Source organism: Vulpes lagopus, chromosome 15 (assembly GCF_018345385.1).
Source record: "Vulpes lagopus strain Blue_001 chromosome 15, ASM1834538v1, whole genome shotgun sequence".
Taxonomy (NCBI): domain Eukaryota; kingdom Metazoa; phylum Chordata; class Mammalia; order Carnivora; family Canidae; genus Vulpes; species Vulpes lagopus.
Genome location: NC_054838.1, coordinates 1,270,408 through 1,291,159, shown reverse-complemented (window position 1 = coordinate 1,291,159; position 20,752 = coordinate 1,270,408). Strand labels below are relative to the sequence as shown.

General features: G+C 35.1%; 1 protein-coding gene across 1 annotated transcript in view; it reads right to left on the bottom strand.

Annotated features, from left to right (window-relative positions):
- Positions 1–20,752, bottom strand: part of KIF18A (kinesin family member 18A) — a 79,049-nt gene that overhangs the window by 7,388 nt on the left and 50,909 nt on the right. The window contains exons 14-15 of the mRNA XM_041730327.1: positions 2,228–2,672; positions 1,343–1,450 (exon numbers count right to left, since the gene is read on the bottom strand). Of these exons, the coding sequence (XP_041586261.1) occupies positions 1,343–1,450; positions 2,228–2,672 (553 nt within the window). The remainder of the gene's footprint in view (positions 1–1,342; positions 1,451–2,227; positions 2,673–20,752) is intronic.

Sequence of the window (20,752 nt, the reverse complement as noted above, 5' to 3'; positions counted from 1 at the left end):
ATGAACTAAATCACAGTCTAATTTTTAAAGTACCTACCTGATAATTTTACAGTATCACTAATGGATCTAGATTTTTAGTCATTTGGTTCTGTTTCCTGACATACTTGGTAATTTTTGCTTAAGTCATAAACATGTAAAAAAACCTACACAAAACTGTAGATGCTCTAGTTGGTATATTTCTCCAGGAATGACTTAATTTTCTTCTGGTAGGAAAGCAGAACAGAAACAGATCACCTCGATCCAAAAGGGATAGAGGTGGTGTGAGGTCTTTTAAGGCTTTCAAGAACTGGTCTACTTCCAGTTTACCCTACTCCTATAGAGCACAGGACATCGAGGGTCTCAAATAAAATCCTGGCGGTTTAATAGCACCTTTTCTTCTCAATGATCCCTGAACAGTTTTTGTGTCCTAGCTCCCATGAGAATGTTAAAATTCTGCTTAATATTTTAGCCTCTCAGCTTTGTTTCTTGGCCTCTTATGCCAGAGTTCAGATTGTGGCAAATATCTTAAAGGCAAAAGCTACACACAGAATTATTTTGCTTCCTTAGCCATTTTCAGCTTTGTTTCTTGGCCTTTTACCCCACAGAATGTAGAACTTGGCAGCTATACCGAGGGCAAAAGCTACACACAGAATTATTTTGTTTCCCTAACTCAGTGAGACTGCTGATAGCTGTGGGCTTCCATTTTGTGCTTGGCTTCTAGACTTGATGCCATGGATTGGCAAATACTAAATGGAAAAAAGAGGCAGACAAGGTTTGGCTCTCTATAGCTTGTTTTCCTTTCCTCTGGATCTTAGACCTTCAAGTCCTGGCTGCCTTGGTTAGTCTCCAGTGCCTTGGAAGTAGCTGTTGGTTGTATTTCATCAGCTTTTATAACTGTTGTTGGTGGGTGGTTTGGTCTGATATAAGCTATATTGTCATAGCCAGAAACAGAAGTCTCTTCACTCATTACATTTTAGTCATATATCAAAATCCATTAAAGTAATACATTTTTGGGACTGAAGAAATTCATTAATGTATAAAAAGAGAAATACCAAATGAGCACAAGTTGTCACCAGAAGAAAGTTAAAATTAAGTGACATTTTTGAAGGCCAGAAGACTTTTCAATTTATTTTTAATAATCTGAGATACGGAATACTTTATGTAAATAGCAAGTGAAATACTTGGGCTTTATCAAGATTTGCCTTTGATAATGTAAATCCAGTGCTGCATTCAGAGCAATTAATTATATGTACATTTAAGTATGAATTCACAGTTTCAATATAAGAAATAAAAAGGAGACGTAGGAAACAAAGTATAAAGATGATGTTGTGTAAGCACTGAACCAGTTGATGGTTAATTGTACCTTGTTAACTTCCGTTTCCTTCTGGCAGCAGCAGTCATTGCCATGTAGGATGGTTCTATGCTTGGTATAGGCAGAGGATGTTTAGTTGAGAATGAAGAAGAGGCAAGCCTGTATATTAGGTAATAAAAAATAGAGAGTAATTTTGATTTGTACTATGGAGAAAAATGGGGCATACACTTTCATAATTAGAATACCATTTCATATGAATATATAAAGAAAGATATTATTCTAGCCTATAAAGCCTCTCTCACTTGCCATTGGGTTTTCTTTTTTGTTTTGTATCATAGAAAGAGTTGCTCTCAAGAGATTTCTGCATCCCAACAGCATAGAAAGGTGAAGGTGTCAGTCTTCTCATATTTGGATTACTTGTGATTATACAGATGAAATGTACAGGATATGAAATAAGAAGTGAGACAAAGTGAGAAGGATGTTTGCTAGGATGCCATGTAGTCACCAGCACCTAAGAAGGATGATGATTTAGGGTAAGCTGAGGTTTGCTAAATATCAATAAAAAATGTGAGATTTCCTTTAGTGTATATATATTAATAAATAATAACAAACATAGTAATCCTCTGATGTTGGCTTGTCCTGCCTAACTTTGGAGTATGTAGAACTAAATCTATCTTAAGGTTTCTTCTAGCCTACTGAGGGTCAATCAACTAAGATATCAAATCAAAGATTAAAATATTGTGTTAATGGATTAATATTTAAAAAGACAAGGCTAAATGAAGGTAAAATACTGACTTTTATAATCAAGACTGCATACTTGACTCATGAAATAGACCTTAAGTGTAACTAAAGAAGAGAAAGAAAGCTATAGTTTTAAGGCTATGTAAGTAAAAAAAGAACAAAAACAAAAGAACTGGCAAATACTCTTTTTTGTACCTTTGTAAAATGTTATTATTGTTTGGCAGTGATTCTTGCTCAGGTGATTTACTCTTCAAATGCTTGATGTCTTCACATATAATAAATGTAGAGTCCAAATCTTCCTGTCCATATTCTTTTCTCCAGCTGCGAGGAGTATCTATTTCACATAATGTTTTCAGAGAATTCTCACCATTTACATTTGAGCTGATGGTTTGAAAACGTGTAGTTTGTGATAATGGTTTTGATGAGGTCACTATAGATGAATTTTGAGAAGTTTTTCTACAGTCTTCTGGCGTATACACAATAGGCTGAAGTTCTTTGCTGAGAGAATCATTGAGCTCCAAACTTTCACACAGTGCGGGCTTTTGGGGATGTGCTGCTTTCAGGGGAGAAGGCATTAGTTTTCTTCGGGTTCTTTTATGGGGAGGAATTTTAAGCAGATTGGATTCACTTGAAGATATGCCTATTTAATAAAATTAAAAAGAATCTCAATAATGTCACCTAGGTTTCCAATAACTCTATTAGTTAAACAACATCACCACCACCAAAAATAAAATACATTTTCTGCCAATTGATGAAAATTTAAAAGAAAGTTGGAAAGAAAAAAAAACAGGTTATTAGTAACTTTAAATAATGTTAATGAGATTAACATTAATTAACATTAACAGAAAATAAATAATAAATGACTAATGTAAATACTAATTCATAGAGCAAAACTGAGAATTTGGGTAATCATGAAAACATTTCCAACAAATTCTAATGATATTCACAAGCAATTTCCAGCTTTTATGTTTGATTTAGGTTTAACATAAAGTATTCAACAATCATAGGTACAGAGATTAGTTACTTGTCCTATCATAAAGTATCATCAGTTATTTATTAATTGAGTGGAAGTCTAGTCTAAACAGGAATGGCAATAACCAATAAAATCTCAGGTGAATGAAATTTTAAATCTGTTCCTATCTCAGGTATTGTGGTTAGTTAAGCATTCTGATTGTTTGTTTCTTATGTATGTATACCATACATAATTTACAGGTTTTCAAAAGTTAGATTAATACCTTAAGATAAACGAACATAAGTTGAAGAGGTCAGAGCATCCTTAACGTGACCCTCGTCACTCTGTCCAAGTAGGTCTCCCAAATGTCAAGAGGTCACCAAGTTTAATGAACTTTTCTTACCCTTATCCTACAAATTCTGTAGCTTTTCAAAATGATTTTCTTACTATACCTCTCCAACATCTGTTACCTTCTTCATCCTTCATCTGGTAAATGTATGTATTTCCCTAAAGAAATTCACTATTATTTGTAATTATACTTTTTCAGTCATCTGGGTCCCAGATAACTAATTTTTGCCATTTCCTTGCATTTTCCAACTTCCACCAATCCTATCTCTCTTACACTTAAAATTAAAACATAATTCTGATTAAAGACTTATAGTTCTATCTAAACATAAACAGGATATTCAGAGATTGTCACCAGGGAAATTCCTGTTCCTTGTTCCAAACTTAAGAGAGAAATAGTTTTGTTTAAACTTAAGTTTGAATTCCCACAATCTAGACATGCTTAAATATTTACCTCTCAAACACTTTTAAAAATATATAAAAGATTAATTGCATACACAAACAATAAACTTCATCAACTCCAGTGTGCCGATCTTGTATTTCTTAATTAATATTTTTCTGCTTTGTTTCATTCATGGTGAACTTAAGGTGCCTGACATGAAGTAACTTTGCCTGAAGTGTATTGTTCAGGAAAGAAACTACTATGTTTTCAAATCATGCAATAAAATTCCCAACTGATATAATACTAACTTTATGATATAATACTAATTTAAATAACACTGAAAGCTGCATAATTGTCACGTATTTCAATAATTCAATTCAAACTTTCAACCAAGTTAGAAGATACACTTACAACAATCACCAACAGTACACGCATCATTATTATGTTAGTTGACGATAGTCTCTGCTATGGCTAGGTTGACAATTACCCTCTAGGAAAGACAATTGAAAAACAGGAAGAAAAATATGATTCCTGTTCTACTAAGGAATTTTACTTTTCTGAGAACCAGATAAATGAGATCCAGATCTTAAAATAATTTTCCACTCCCTTTAACATGACATTTGTCAAATTTTCCATTACCAGATATTTTTATACTAATGCTGCAGTGTAAAGACAGTTACTTTTCTCCACTGTGCTGCTACCACCAATTTGGTGGCTATTAATAGCTGGAAGATTAACTTCTTTTCCCCTGAGAGGCAGCAGGGGTATATAGAGGATAGAAAACTATATCGAGGATAGAGAGCTGAATTGGGAGTCAGGAGACTTGGATTCTATTTCCGGCTCCAGCAACAACTCACCGAGTGACCTTGGGCAACTCACTTAAGCAGTATGGGCATTAACGCCCCTAGAAAAAAGGGGATACTACCTTCATGTACCGGGAATTTTCTAGGATTAGATAATATCTATAAAATAACTTAGGGTTCAAAGAAAGGCTCTAGAAATGTAAATATGCTTCAACTGTTGGCACTACTACTTTCACAGAGAAAGTTGTAATTTACTTTCCAGTATTCTACCACTAAAAGAACGTATTTCAAACAATGTCTCACTTTCTGTTTATCAGAAACCCAGTTTATCAAAGCTGATGATAAATTGTAATATAAACCCGAAGTATCATTAAAATATGCACATCTAAGTGTTCTTTGAAAATGCAGGCTTCGTGATATTATTTTAAAGACCTAAAACACAATGGAACATGAAGTCTCAAGAGATAAGGATTAACCAGTCACTATTTTCCTTGTACACAGCATCTAGAGAGGGATACCCCAGAGCGGCACTGAGCTAATTCCCATAATGGTAGGCCACTTTCTCCCTACTGCTTGTGAAAAACATGGAAATGGGGGTCTTCCATAAGACACTGACACAGTTTGTCAGTGAAATCAACAGCAATGTTATAATGCTACATCTTTGGCCATAATTCTGCGCTTCTGGAGGGACAGATATGATAACTTGAAGGAGAAACATGGAGATACGGTCGTTAATATAGATTCACACACCACTGTTTTCCTGAGCCTCGAAGAAAAGATGCTACAAACATACAGCGCATGCAAAATATAAATCCAGTAGGTTCTTTTCATCCTTTTAGCTATTAAATACATACAATAATATGAAGGGGGCAGAAAAGAGATGGTCAATTCAGGACTACGTCGGCTGACTAGTAGCCCAGAAAGGTTTAGGAGATAACCAGAGCAAAAACAAGATTTAAAGATTTAAATACAAATTCAACAGTCACTCTACTGTAACCACAAAAGGACTATGTCTCCATTTAATCCATGAAAACTAAAGAGAATAAGCTGACATTTCAGTTTGAATATGATTCCCAGAATATATAAATACAATTATATAATAAACTATCATTCTCTTTTAGCTAGTTAAGTGATAAAGTACATTAAATGTACTTTAATGGTATGGCAAACTGGAGTGTTGGGTTAGGGGCACTGTACATTTTAAACAGGCTTTCAGAAACATTGGGTATGCTAGCTCTATGTCTATAAAAGAGATTTGCTGTACTTTTCCATTAGAGGATGTACAGTAACTTTCCAGAAGACAAGGCTTGGGGCACTCGTAGTTTCCCCTGACTGAGCCTGGGAAAATACTATCTAACAAGATTCTGTGATTCTTGGGCCTACAGAGTAGAAATGATAAAGAAGGAACCTGGAGGCAGATTATAATTCCTTTATAAAGGCTTCATAAAATGAGAAAAAGAATCATGTAGTTACAGACTTTCAGAACAAGGGGCTCTAACAGATGATGATAGTCAATAAAATACTTCAGTAATGTGGGTGTCACACAGGAAAGGAGAGAAAATTAAAAATGCGTTGTTATAAGGCAGGCTCTTAAAAAGTGAGATAAAAATGATTAGTAGTCACTTGGGAAGATAGCAAGTCTTCTCTCCGGGGCCTTTCCATCTAAAAATCCAGCCCACTATATCATGTATTCGAGTACAGGAGGTAGTGGGTAGCAATATATCTTATGGTCAATAAAAAGCACTTTTGGGACTTTAACTCTCTAACACATTGTAGGTATACTGGATTTCTACTGACCTGAAATGATTCTGATCCATGGCATGTAAGTAAATATGTTGAAATTCATTTCCCGATAATAACAATAACCATATTGTCAAGACATTTAGAAAGAGAAGGCACAACTAGTATTTTCAATCTAGGAAGAATGTTTAATTATGAAAGGGAAAAAAGAGTTTTAGACAGCTGTGGTACAAGAGAAACAAGAGGATTGCATCGGCATAAAAAGAAGTCACTGTTTATCCACCCAGTATTAAGCACCTGCCATGTTCCAGATCTTTTCTGGGTTTTAAGAATCTAGCAGGAAACAAGACATTTAAGAACCAACATTTTTGGGGGAAGAAGGTAGAAAAATAAATGATCTTAATTAATTAAGATAATTATGACAAATGAGTTGGAAAGACAATAAGACAAGTGGAATAGAGAGTGATGGGAAATAGCAGGGGTATTAATTAAATGGCAAGGGCAGGCGATTCTCAAGATGAGATCTGTGATCTGAGGCTTGAACGACTGCGGAGGAGCCAGTCTTATGAAGATCTGGGGGAAGAAGAGAAAATAGCAAGAACAAAGACCCGACAGCAACAATAAATTTGTTGAGCTCAAGGAAAAGAAAGAAGGCTAATGTGATTGAAGTCTAGTGAGTCAGAGGGAGAAGAGAAATAAGAAGAGGCTAGAGAGATCAAAAGGGCCCAGCCTGTGTTAGGGCTTATGAACAAAATAAAGGTCTGGGTTTAGTTCAAGTGCAAAGGGCTATCTGTGGAAGATTATTTTAAACATGGATATGATGTGATCCCATTTGTTTTTAAAAAAAGATTGCCTTGCTTACCATGTGGAGAATAGAATATGAATGGGTTAAGAGGGGAAAGAGAAATCAGTAACACAGTTATTGCTATAGCCCAGGCAAAACAAACAAGAGCCTGGACTAGACTGGCAGCAGTAGCGATAGATATGGGAAGGGTGTTGTCTTCAAATAACCAGATTATAATCATATAAAGTATATTCAGAACATTTACAGTGACACACATGGTGTGATTAGCTGCCCAACAATCAGGACCGAAGATAAGGAGTTCACACAAAGGAGCAGTAATTTGTATAATTTAATCAACAGAAATTGGCATCTTTCAGTGAAATCATGAACCATTACTGTATGAGCAATTATAGAAAAGCTTAAAAGGTCCTAAATGTTATTCCCTCAAATTTGGCATTCTCTTGTTCCTGACATCCCCCTTCCCCCAGCCCACTCACTGCATTTGAAGTCCTGTCCTCTACTGAGGAGCTCTGACTCAAGTAAATGCCAGGTGCCTTGGAATCTGCTTCCTTTCCTCTCTAGTTTGCATGTTTGTGGACTTGAGGCAGCAGACACTCTCTGGGGTTTGAGGATACAGTTATTTATCCAGAGATGATGGCTGTTATCATCACTCTTGGGTAGCAGTGAAAAGGGAAGAAAGGGAGAGAGGCTAAGTAGGAAATGGTTCTAGAAAAGAGTGGCAGAAAGAAAATGACTGAAAATGGACTTTGGCTCCCAGGAGTTTGTGCAAAGGGAGAGAAAGATTAAATTAACAGAATGATATAGAAAGAGTACCCTCTGTTTTCTCTGCAAATTCATCTCTAGGCATCCTCAAATCACTGATAGAGATTTATTATCAGTTCAAGGCATAGACATACTATGATTTCAGATATAAAGAGTGGCTTCTCTCCACTAATACCTTGTCAGTTATTGCATTCACTTTCTTAAAAAGGAGCCATTGTCTTTTAATCCATATTTAATGAAACTTTAAGATGCAAAATGTGGTCCTGTAATGAATGCATTTTGATAACATAAAACATAATATTCATGCTATCAGAACCTTCTCTTTTTGATAGGGGAGGAGGACAGAGAGGCACTGAATACTCGGGAGAATTTCTCACTGGAAGAACCAGATACCTTGTTGGCTTCACCTTATATGTGTTGCTATAGAAACATCTATAGTATAAGAAGGGATATGAAGGTTAACTTTGCAAAAGACAATCAATTTTAACCAAGATGGTAGCTTGAGGAGAAGCATGTAGCTTTCCATCCAGATTTCTTTTAAAACACCATATAATATAATGAAAATAGGAGGAGAAGCATGTAGCTTTCCATCCAGATTTCTTTTAAAACACCATATAATATAATGAAAATAGGAGAAAACTTTTCCTAATATTGGTAATAAGGGAGGAATATTGTGGGCACACCAGGGCATTAGAGGATTTTGGGGAGGATATTATGTAGCTAGAACTGGAATAAAGGAAGGCACGGGGGAGAATAACATAAAACTGTTCCCCCACTTCACATTTCAGTGCTGCCCCTGGGACTTAAGTAACAGACACTGGAAGAATGTTACTGGAGTCCCTTTACATGAGGAGCAGGGATGAAGGAGTGGAGGAGGTAAAAGGGCACAGGGTGAGACAAGGCTACAGGATACAGTCGATGGTAAGACCTGAATACAAGCAGGAGCACTCAGAGGCCCCCACATCCAGTCCCGGCCCAGCTGTCTCAGTAGTGGAAGGACACTGAACAGAAAGTGCCCCCTACCCTGGGGGCCTTGCTCCCAGTACGGGGGCCGCACCACATATGGATGAGAAACTTGGGCGAAGAGGCAAGGTTTCTGGCTGAGAGTACCCCTATGGCTCTGGTTCCTGTTCTGTACTCTTGGGTATTCGCTCCTCCCCACCTCTACCTCCTCCATTTCTCAACCTTAATTTCTACTGATCATCAACAAGTTATGGACAAGGCGTACTTGTAATATAAAGGAATGGCAGATGTGGCATACCAACTCAGGCCTTCGATAATCCAGATGCACGTTCTTCACCCCTATACAAGACTGAGTCCCTACCACAGGGAAAATTAAATCCATCAGGATAATGGTTAAATAAAACACGGGGATGTTCACAATTACATTGTTACTTAAAGTCATGTTTTGTAGGTTATCTGATGATATGGAAAAATACTCCTTAAGTTAAGTAGTATATAACAAATTCTACATACAGCATGATCCCAAATTTGAAAACAAAAAATCCACGTAAAAGAAATCAAAGCATACACATACTTTCTGCAAGCAAAAAAGGAGGAAAAAGTCACAGAGAACAGAGTGAAAGGTAATATGGCATGATATATTAAAATATTAGCATAGATTATAACTGGAAAAATTCTGAGTGATCTTTTCTTCTTCTTTAAGCATTTGACCAATTTTTATAATAAATATATACTGCTTCTTTAAAGTTATAAATAACAAAAATATTTTTTTTAAAGAAGAGCAATATAAGGTTTGGAACAAAAGCGAATAAAAGCCCAGCCCTCTCAAGCCTCAGAACGTCTCTAGAACTGGAGGCTAGAGGTTGAATCTGAAAGTATAGGGTGGAGATAAAAACAGAACTGACTGAAAGTCTACACAAGGAAGTTGGACCCCCAAAGTCCCCTTACCCCATCACTGTCACCTTGTCCTGCCAGGTGACTGTTCCTTTGTCACTGTTAAAAGACAAGTTACTCCCTGGACAGGTTAAGACTTGGGGCCAATATGCACAGCTGACACTGGGGGATTTTAATAATTTCTCAATAATGAATGCATGCAAATTTTTCTTTTACTTCTCTAATACACTGGTGTTGGGCTTATACATCTCCTAAACGTGAAATCAGTTCTTTATAGATAAACTAAGATAATAAAAAGATGTAAGTGTTGATATTTTCAGGCTCCTCCAAACCAACTTTTTCCAGAGATGACTATAAAGCAAAGCTGAAAAGACCTAACTATGTACACAGGAAGCACTTAGGGTCACCAGATATTTGAGGACATTCAACAAGATAGGACACAGAACTACATACAAGAAAAAAAAAAAAGGTAAAAGGAAATAGACAATGGAGAAATAGTAGAGTATATTAGAATAGCCATAATTCATATCCAGAGAGATGAAAGATTATTACATTCATCAAACAGAAACAAAGTGCTATGGAAAGAAATACTGAATTACTAAAAAGAGTTCTTAAAAAATTAAAATATGAGAGGGAGATAAAAGCCAAAATAAAGGCTGTATGATAAAGTTGAGGACATCTCCCAGAAAGAACAAGGAAACCAAAAGAGGTAAGTACTAGAAGGCGGATAAAAGAATTTAGAGGATCAATCCAGGAGACACAACATCAGATCAGTAATGTCCAAAGACAGAACAGAAAATAGGGAAGGAAAGTAGATACGGAGGTATATGTATGTGTATGTGCATAAATACACAAAGGAACATTTCTCATAGGGAAAAGATAAAGATTTTCAGAAAGAAAGGCCCAGACTATTTGGTATAATGAGATGAAAAAGATCAACACTAAAGCACATCATTGTGATACTTCAGAAAACTAAGGATAAAGGGAAAATTCCAAAATCTTCCCTGGAGGAAAAAGTCACCCACAAAGTATGGAGAATAAAAATGGCATGTGAGTCAAGAACAGCACTGGAATCTAGAAATCAATGGAGCAATGTCTTCACAGTTCTCAGAAAAGTTATTTCCAACCCAGAATTCTATACCTACTCAACTAACAAGAAAATATATTGCCAAACATGCACCATCTCAAAAAAGTTTACCTCCTGCGCACCCACTGGAAGAATCTACTAGAGGATGTGTTTCTGCAAAATAAGGGAGAATAAGAAGAAGGATGGGAATAAAAGCAAATACTACATACAGAGACCATAAAGCTATACAAGAAAGAGAATTTACATGCTTTTTTGGCATAACAGGAGATAATATTTACTGGAAGACACTCTAGACATTTACTTTTTAAAATGTATATATATATATTTTAAAGACTATTTATTTTGGAGAGGTTGAGAGAGAGAGAGAGAGAGAGAGAGAGAGAGAGGGAGAGAGAGAGAGAGAGAGAGCACAAGCAGGGTGAGGGGTAGAGGAAGAAGCAGGTTCTCCCCTGAGCAGGGAGTCTGATGCGGGGCTTAATCCCGGGGCTCTGCAGTCATGGCCTGGGCCAAAGGCAGGCGCTTAACTGACTGAGCCACCCAGGTGCCCCTCCAGACATTTACTTTTAAAAACCCAAAACACGTTTGGAAAGATGGGGTAGGGGAGAAAATGTATCTATCATGTAAAGGTATTAAATCCTTATTGTCCAAAATAAAAAATAAGTAGATGATATCTAAAATTGGAAAAACATAGGCAAACAGGAATTAGCAGTATAAATTTGAAATTTGGAAATTAAAAGGAAAAACCAGAAAACACAGCTAAATTGGGAATGGGCAGCAAAAGGGCAAGGCTACAAATATGACAGTACCTGTCAGCCTTCTCAACTATGTAAACATATACTTTTATAAAATATAAAATAAACTGTAAAAGCAGGTGGAGAGGGGAGAGAGAAAAAAGAGGCAAGGCAGACAGGCACACACATGTACACACATCCAGGAACTTTTAAGGAAAATAATCGGACTTTGGGACTATAAAGGGAAAAGCAGACCAAAACATACATCTTGCTTATTCTGGGAAAGCTTTACTCAAAATCTGTGGACTCTGAGTAGGGTCAAACTAGCCAAAGTGATGAGCCTTTACATTCGAAAGTCTAACTGAAACATGTAAGCAAATAACATGAATGGAACGGGCAAAGAGAAGAGCAAATGAACGTTGTAGGACTAGGGAAGGTGGGAGAGCTCTTTTCTTTACTTAGCCCGTTCCCCATAGGCTCACTACCCACCTCACTCCCCACCTCACGTTTTCCCTGGCATACAACAAAAAGGGAGAATGATTATCTACCTGATAAAATTTAAAGAGGGCTAATAAAAATGTGAATCAGTCATCAGAAATAAATCATTCCATACGGTGACAAATGGGTAAAACGATTTAAAGTCATGAGTTCCAACACGAAGGGAAATTCCTTTTCTTCAGGGAACAGGTAAACTGTGAAATCTGAATGGCAGCATGTGTAATTTTGATATATTCAAAAGTTTATAGAGAATAGTAGCAGAAATAAAAATAGTGTTTAGGGCAGCAAAATCTCTCAGAAATAAAAGGCATGCTTGCATAAGGCTATAAATTTAATCAGTTTGTTTTCAGATATTTTAAGCATCTTAAAGATCTCCAGCTTTAGTTATTTTGTTATATCTATCTTTACTTTCACATTTAGATTCCATATGAAGACACGATAAGATTTAAATTCCTTATATGTTTGTTGAGAAATATTCAGATGATTAAACAGAGAGGATGTCAATTTAAGGATCAGCAAATTTCCTACACTATTTTCAACTTAACCGGAGTATATAAGTTCTAAAAAACAGTCTGAGAACTACCCGGAGAGGAACTGCTCACTGAAAGATAACTTCAGTATTGCTTTACTTACAAAAGTCTAATACAGCTATCCTGAAACTGAAGATCTTTTTAGGCTTATTAACACTTCCCATAGTTGAAGGTACATATTAATGAAGAAGTAACAGTATATAATGCACCTGATTGCTGTTTTTAGAGTAACAAAGCTTTTCTTAAAAGTAACAATTTAACAAAAACACATATACAATGCTAAAGACTAATCAACAAACTCCTAGTTTAGGAAGGAGGGTAGGCGGTGGAGATTGATTATATGATGAAATAATAGAACTTTTCAAAATAATTATGTGCTACAATTCAGAACAGGATTTTAAAAGTAATGAGAGACAGGGCTACTGAAAGATATAGAAGAGCTGCTCTTCTAAACCCTACAGTAAGTTTTGTTTAATGAATCCAATCTTAGTCTTTGTAATACTTATCCATTAATAGTTTACGAAACATCTTAAAATATTTATATGATGCTTTAAGGCATCTTATATACAACTGAAAATGTGCATTTCAGGATAAAGTGGTTAGTGTTCTATTCATCTGTTCCTGCATTATGGCTAGAGATTCCCGCTTCAAAAAGTTTGTTTACTGTAAGTCCATAGAGAGACTTAAAAAGGAAGTCAGACAAAAACATTTTGTTGAGACTGCCAAGTTTTAGAAGCCTTTCAAAAGACTTTTAAGTATTAAAACCACTTTTAAAATGAACTCTAAATGCAAGCACTAAAGTTGTGGATTAGATGGAAAAAAATACAATTTCATCTGTGATTGTTCAGATTATAACACTGTATACCACCTGGATTACAATTTACGTACATTAGCATTTGTGTAGTTTTTATAGTATTATATAGAATAAGATGCGTTATTAACATAAGCCACGGCTTAAGAATCAAAATAAAAACAGTGAAAATCATCACAAAATTAAAATGATTTGCCTGTCCCACTAAATTACATTTGCTAAATGGTTAAAAGATATTATGAATAAACATTTGATCCCTGGTTAAGTGGTTAATGAAGAAGTTAATAAAATTCAGATAGTAATTAAGTAGTATATGCTAAATACGTTTGAGAACTGAATGGCTATACTTGGAGAGAAACATCTAAAAATGTATTTATTGTCTGTATTGTTTTCTAAGCTATTTAAATCCATCTGTGAGCACAATCTAGTCTCTTTTAATATTTCTATCTTTCAGATATTTCATTTCTCCAAGAAGCCTTCCCCATAGATCTGGCTGAGGAATCCAAAACATTTCTAGTAGAGCGCAGAAATGGAGTTCTTTCATATCTATCTAAACATAGTTTTAAGAAACATCAGCATACCTTCCTTTAAAAATTTTAATAGTATTTATGGGGTGCATGAATGGCTCAGTTGGTTAAGCATCTGACTCAATTTCAGTTCAGGTCATGATCTCAGGGTTGTGAGATCGGGCCTCACATGAGGCTCCATGCTCAGCACAGAGTCTACCTGGGATTCTTTCTCTCCCTCTCCCTTTCCCCCTGCTTGTGTGTGCATGCTCTCTCTAAAACAAATAAAATCTTAAAAATTTTTTCTAATGATATTTATCATTAGAAATCAACGTTATCATTATTATCAACTTTATTATAAAAATTTCCTTAAGTAGGGCCTATGATTAAATGTCATATATTAATATATGCGTAAGTATAATATATATAACATGCCACATCTTACCTGATACTACTTATATGCCAGAATAATGTTTTAATATAGTAATTATATAATTATCATAATAAGCTTAATAATCTAATTACATATCATATAATACCCTGGTGGCACATTAGCAGATCAGGGAAGAAGAAATAAATGTGCTAAATTTTCATCTATCAGAAGGAGAAGTTGATAAAATCTAAACATGGATGAATAAAACAGCAGTGTAAGTAAGCATTCTGTTTAGAAATTACATAAATTATAGAAGTTTGTTATAAGTCACCCAGCATGAGTTTCAGTTGACAACAGAAGAAAAACAGATATGTCAATTTTCCTAAAGGTAGTTTTAAGAATGTTGGTCTATTTTTACTTTTTTGTTTTTAAAAAATTTTATTTATTTATTCATGGGAGATACAGAGAGAGAGGCAGAGACATAGGCAGAGGGAAAAGCAGGCTCCCTGCAGAGAGCCCGACGTGAGCTAAATAAAGGCAGTTGCTCAACTGCTAAGCCACCCAGGCATCCATATTTTTACTTTTTTAAAAAAAATATTTATTTATCCTGAGAGCATGTGTGTGTGCATGCATATGCACACATGCAAGGGAAGGACAGAAGAAGAGGGAGAGAGAGAACTGCAAGGAGACTCCGTGCTGAGTGCAGAGCCTGACAAAGGGCTAGATCCCAGGACCCTGAAATCATGACTTGAATTGAAGTCAAGAGTTGGCTGCTCAACTGAGTGAATTGCCCAAGCACTCTGGTATATTTTTACCTTTAAATAATTCTCTTGATTATTATAATTTTTTATTATAAGAAGTGTCCTTAAATAAATGAATTATTAATGAAAATTCATATCCAAATAATCTTAAACCAAACACCTATTATAGAGAAAAAGGGATTTCAGAGTTACACTTTCCTGGTAGCAAAAAAACCCAGAAGACCCAAGTAACATAAACCCTTATCAACTTTGACTATGATATTCCTATGTCAAAGAAATCATGTAGGTTAGCAATCTATATTTTTAGAGTGATTTCCCATTCTAAAGGGCTGGTCCTATTTCCCAATTAGCTACAGAGCACCAGGAAAGTCATTAGTGGGGATCATCTCTCACAAAGAACCAGGATTTAGTATTAGGTTATCTTATGTTTATTTAGACAATCTTAATTTAGAATTTGCTGTTCACAGCAAGAAAGTCACATGCTCAAAGTCAGAATATCAATCATATTTGTTGTTGACAGAACTGAAGTCTCTTATTGAAGTTGGGTAAAGAAACCAAGTAATACAAAGTAATAACATACATAATTATAATGAAGACTTAAAAATATAAAATTTCCTTCACAGATCCAAAGATAAGAATAGAGGCAATATACAATTTCATCCCCCTAAAAGTGAGATTCTATCTTCTGACTCCTACCATCAGAAAAAGAATATTAAGTGTGAATGAAATTTGTCATACATGGCGAAGGGTTTAGAGCTCTTGTATATGTGTATGTGTTCGTGTATATATAGGTGTGTATCGTTGGTTATCTATCCGTCTATCAAGAAAGAATTCTTGCAATATAAATAGGAAAAATGAAAGATAGATAAAAATAAAGCAAAGGAAATGAGCAGGTAATTTAGAACAAACTATAATTGGGCAAAAGCACCTTAAGAAATGCTCATATTCATTACTCATGTATAGTGGTAGACCGAACAATCATAGTTCTGGAGAACAATTTGACAATACACATCAAACACTTTGAAAATGTACATACACTTTGATCTAGCTCTTCTACTTTTCAGGGGCTTGGCCTAAGGAAATAATTAGACAAGTTGTGAAATATATAGACACCTAGAGATGTTTAGTAGAGTGTTGCTTGTAATAGCAAAAAAATGAAAACAAATGTTCATTAGTAGGGGACAGGTAAATGTAATATAAACTACTGAAAGTGACTTAACTTCATATTTGATAGGAAAATGTGTGTTTAACATGTGGTTCAGTGAGAAAAAAGCTAGTTATCAATTACATGTATAAAGGATCTCAATGTTTTTAAAAATCCAAACTACATATATGTGCTTAGAAAAAATGTCCAACAATTATTAGAACAAAATATTAATAGAAGTTAATGAAAGACATCTTAATTTCCTTTGGCTGGACTTTTTTTTCAAATTAAAATAAATGAACATTTATTGTTAAGAAGATAATAAAAAGGCAATAAACTTAAAAATGAGTTACTGAAAATAGTTTCTTTTTTTTTTTTTAATTTTTTATTTATTTATGATAGTCACAGAGAGAGAGAGAGAGGCAGAGACACAGGCGGAGGGAGAAGCAGGCTCCATGCACCGGGAGCCTGATGTGGGATTCGATTCTGGGTCTCCAGGATCGCGCCCTGGGCCAAAGGCAGGCGCCAAACCGCTGCGCCACCCAGGGATCCCAGTTTCCTTTTTTTGTTTTTAAAGATTGTATTTATTTATTCATGAGAGACACAGAGAGAGAGAGGCAGAGACATAGGCAGAGGGAGAAGCAGGCTCCATGCAGGGAACCTGATGCAGGACTTGATCCTGGGACCTTGGGATCATGCCCTGAGCTGAAGGCAGATGCTCAACCACTGAGCCACCCAGGTATCCCTGAAGATAGTTTCTGAATATAGTTATAGTTTGTTGGGGAGAGGGAAGGTGAGGTGTGATAATTACTGTAACACTGAAATACAAAAATATAGTGGGAATGCAAGGGTATGTGTGGGACAAAGAGAGAGGACTCAATAGGGGAAGGTTCATAAAGAAGGTAGTATCTGAACTGGACTCTCAATGACAATAAGGATTTTAATAGGCTAGGATGTGGGATAGAGCAAGAGGAAGCAACATTCAAGAGTGAGGGGAAAGCTTGGAAACTGTAGAGGCAAGAAATAAAACGTGTAAGAGGAAGTTGGGACATCAAGTGCTGCAGAAAAGTGAGTTTGCAGCTTGGCATTGGACAAGGAAAGCCTTTGAAGCCTCCTCTAAGTAAGGGGTCTGTATTAGGAAGATAATTTTAGTGTGAAGAGTAGATCGTAGACAGGAGAAACAATAGAAACTAGTTTAGATATTGCTATAATTATTCATTTCTTATATCAAATTTTCTCAAAGTGTTTTAAAATACATTGAATTAAGGAAGATTCTATTCCCTGTTTTTTCTCTCTCTGTTTTAAATAAATCTCTAAAACACAAGTATGAAATGGCAATTTCATATGGCTTCTTAGGTACGAGGGGTCTATATTTATTCTTTAACTTTTTGAAACATTCCACAGATGGTTCCTTTAAATGAAGGGACTAGATAATTTATCACTAATGAGTTAAAAATCCCTCTCTTAAAAAATGGGCAGGCCTTCTGGGGTCATCTTTTGATGTGCCATATCAGGTGTCCTGAATGATTTTACCCAGAGGGACTAATTTATCAAAAGCTTAAGACTGCAAACGTTAAAAGATTTACAGAGCTGTACGTTAGTGTAAAAAGCAGAATGCAGTATTTAGCAAACATGAGTCACAGGCTGCAAAGCAGGGTTCATGACAGAGAGACATTGATGAATGGGATTAGATCTAATTGAGGCTTGGTACAAAATGATGGCAAGGATTTTTCCTTTGCTAGCACTCATGTTAATATGTACGTGAGGAGGTATTTTGGGAAACTATGCTAAATTAAAATTAGTTGGCAAAGTTCTAAAGTGAAATCAAATATTAATATATGCATTTCAATAAACACTTCTAGGCTACAAATGATTGATACAATTACTGTACTAATCATAAATCTAGATTCTTTTTACAGCCTTATGACTCATGGAATTCTGTTGCAAATGATACAGGTGAATGAATTTTAAACTATTTACAAGATATGTAACCTTAAGGTAGTACTGATTAACCAAATAATAAATATTTTATAATGCATTTATGACATTACTGTGGTTACTGCAGTATTAATACTTATACAGATAATTTACAGCTATTTACAAATATTAAAGAGAGAATATATTTTCCCAGGTATTAAAAATTGTCATAGTCCTTTAAATTAATCCAATACTCTGAATAATAAATCTCCCATAACCTATTGATACTTGTCTCTGTGGGAAATAGCAGATACCATGGTTCCACTCAGTCTCATTTTCCTAGTGTTCATGCTTAATTAGGATGCAGAAAAAACAATGCAAAGAATCTTAATTTCTGGTAATGTTTGCAGTTACAGATGAGTAACTGAAAACTAATTTGTTTACAAAGAGAGTAAGGGCCAAACGAAATCTATTCAAGGCTACAAAACATGACTTCCATTGTTTAAGTAATGATTAAATTTATTACCAAATAGGAAAATATGGAAGATTTAGTTTATAAGTATTTCTGCTGCTTCGTATTTATTATGAGGAATTTTTATAGACACTCCTATTTTTTAAATGACATTTCCTTCTATTCAAGTAATTTTAGGGGAAATCTAAACTTACACTGGAACTATTTTCAATCATAGTATCTCTACAACATGTAAGACACTGGTTCCACTGGTATCTTTTCTTTTATTGTACTTTAAGATTAAAACCACTAACATGAGGTGCAAAATTTAAGAAAAGGAAAGGTTAGAGACAGAAATATTACTAAATGTGAGTTTCCAGATGGATAATGAGGAAATCTTGACTTTTCATTTAATGTCAGAAATTTTATCAGTTCCATAAATAAACCTTGCTGCCAGCACCCCCATCCTTCATGGTACTCTGTGAATGCACTTTCTGTTTTCTGGACCTAAAAGAGGTGCATGTTTTACTCCAAGTAAATAGACATTTAGTTTGGAGGCAAAGAGTTCAAGTCTTTGAAAAGACTACCTGTTTCAAAATCAAGTACTGACATTGGTAAAGTATTAACACAAAGAAAATTGAAAAAGTGTCTTTTTAAGAAACAATACAGGCTTATTAATATAAGAAAGATTAAAATAATTCATATAACAAAGATATATACTTAGGAATTTAATAGCAAATGTACAAAAATATATACAAAGTTCTAAAACTTTGCTGGGAAACATATAAGACAAACTATTCTAGAGTGAGAAGACCTGATAGCGAAAAAATGTGAAGACAAAATTAATTTCTTTATTTTTCAAAAGATTTTATTTCCTTGGAATTGAAAAAAAAATTATGCTAACATTCATTTCTTAGGGACAGCCAAGAACATTTTAAGGACAAAGAATAACATGGGGTGCCAGGCTGGCTTAGCTGGTAGAGTGTGACTGTTGATCTCATGGTCGTGAGTTCAAACCCTGCATTAGGCATGGGACCTACTTAAAACAACCCCAAAGAAGGAGAACTAGCACTGCTATGTATCAAAAGATACTATCAAGTATGTGCTATGAAAATAATAGCTATGAGTTCTAGGACAGACAAATAAGCTAAAGAACAGGACAGAAATCCAATAAATAGAATTGACTACTTATTGTATTTAAAACAAAGGTGCCATAAGAATGGACTATCGGTATTATTATACAAGAATGTTAGACTCTTTGAAAAAAAAAATAGATTTTTGCTTGTCATCTTACATCAAAATAAATTAGGAGAAAATAAAAGTAAAAAATTTAAAAGACTTATGGAAAAAAGGCCTTTTGAGGCATTATTCCAAAGTCAGAGAGAAAAAAAAAATGAAGCTATTGTATGATATAAAAGTCAAAAAATTTTATTAAAAAGAATATCTCAAAGTTAAGAGTAACTGATAAACTTGATGAAGATATTTGCAACATGTATCTTAGAGGAAAGAGTTAATATCCCTTGATGATCTCATCCAGTCCTATGGCTTTAAATATCATCTAAATGTTAACAGCTCTCAAGTTTGTATTTTAGTTTAGAGTTTTCTTCTGAATTCCAGATTCTTATATCCAACTGCTTATATATCTCCACTTGCATGTATCTTAGACAAATTTAAAATGCCCCAATTGAACTTTTAGTCAGTCTTCTGCAAACCTGCCCTACCTGAATCTTCCCCATCTCTTTTAAAGTGACTCAATTCTTTCAGCTGCTCAATTCAAAAATCTTAGTTATCCTAGGCTTTTTCTTTCCCTCACAGCCCAAATCCAATTGGTGATAAAATCCTGCTATGCTAGTTCTACCTTCATAACATATGACAATCTGATTACTTCTCACCAACTCCATTGGTACCAACTCGGTCTGAGCCACCACCATCTTTTACCTGAGTTAATCGCAGTAGTCTCCTGTTTCCAATTTTGTGATACTATAATCTACTCTCAACACACCAGCCAGAAAGATCTTTTGAAAACATGATGGAAATGGGTAACATCTTTCCTCAGATCATGCCATAGCTCCTGATGCGTTCAGAGTTAAAGTCTAAGTCCTTATAATGACCTACAAGGCTTGATCTGCCTTCCTCCCCTTGGTGATCTCATCATGTTCTACTTTCCCTTTTCTTTTGTACCAATTATATGTCTTTCTAGCCATTCCATGAATATGTCAGCCTATGTCAGGGACCTGCATTACTTGTTCTACCAGAAAATGAGTC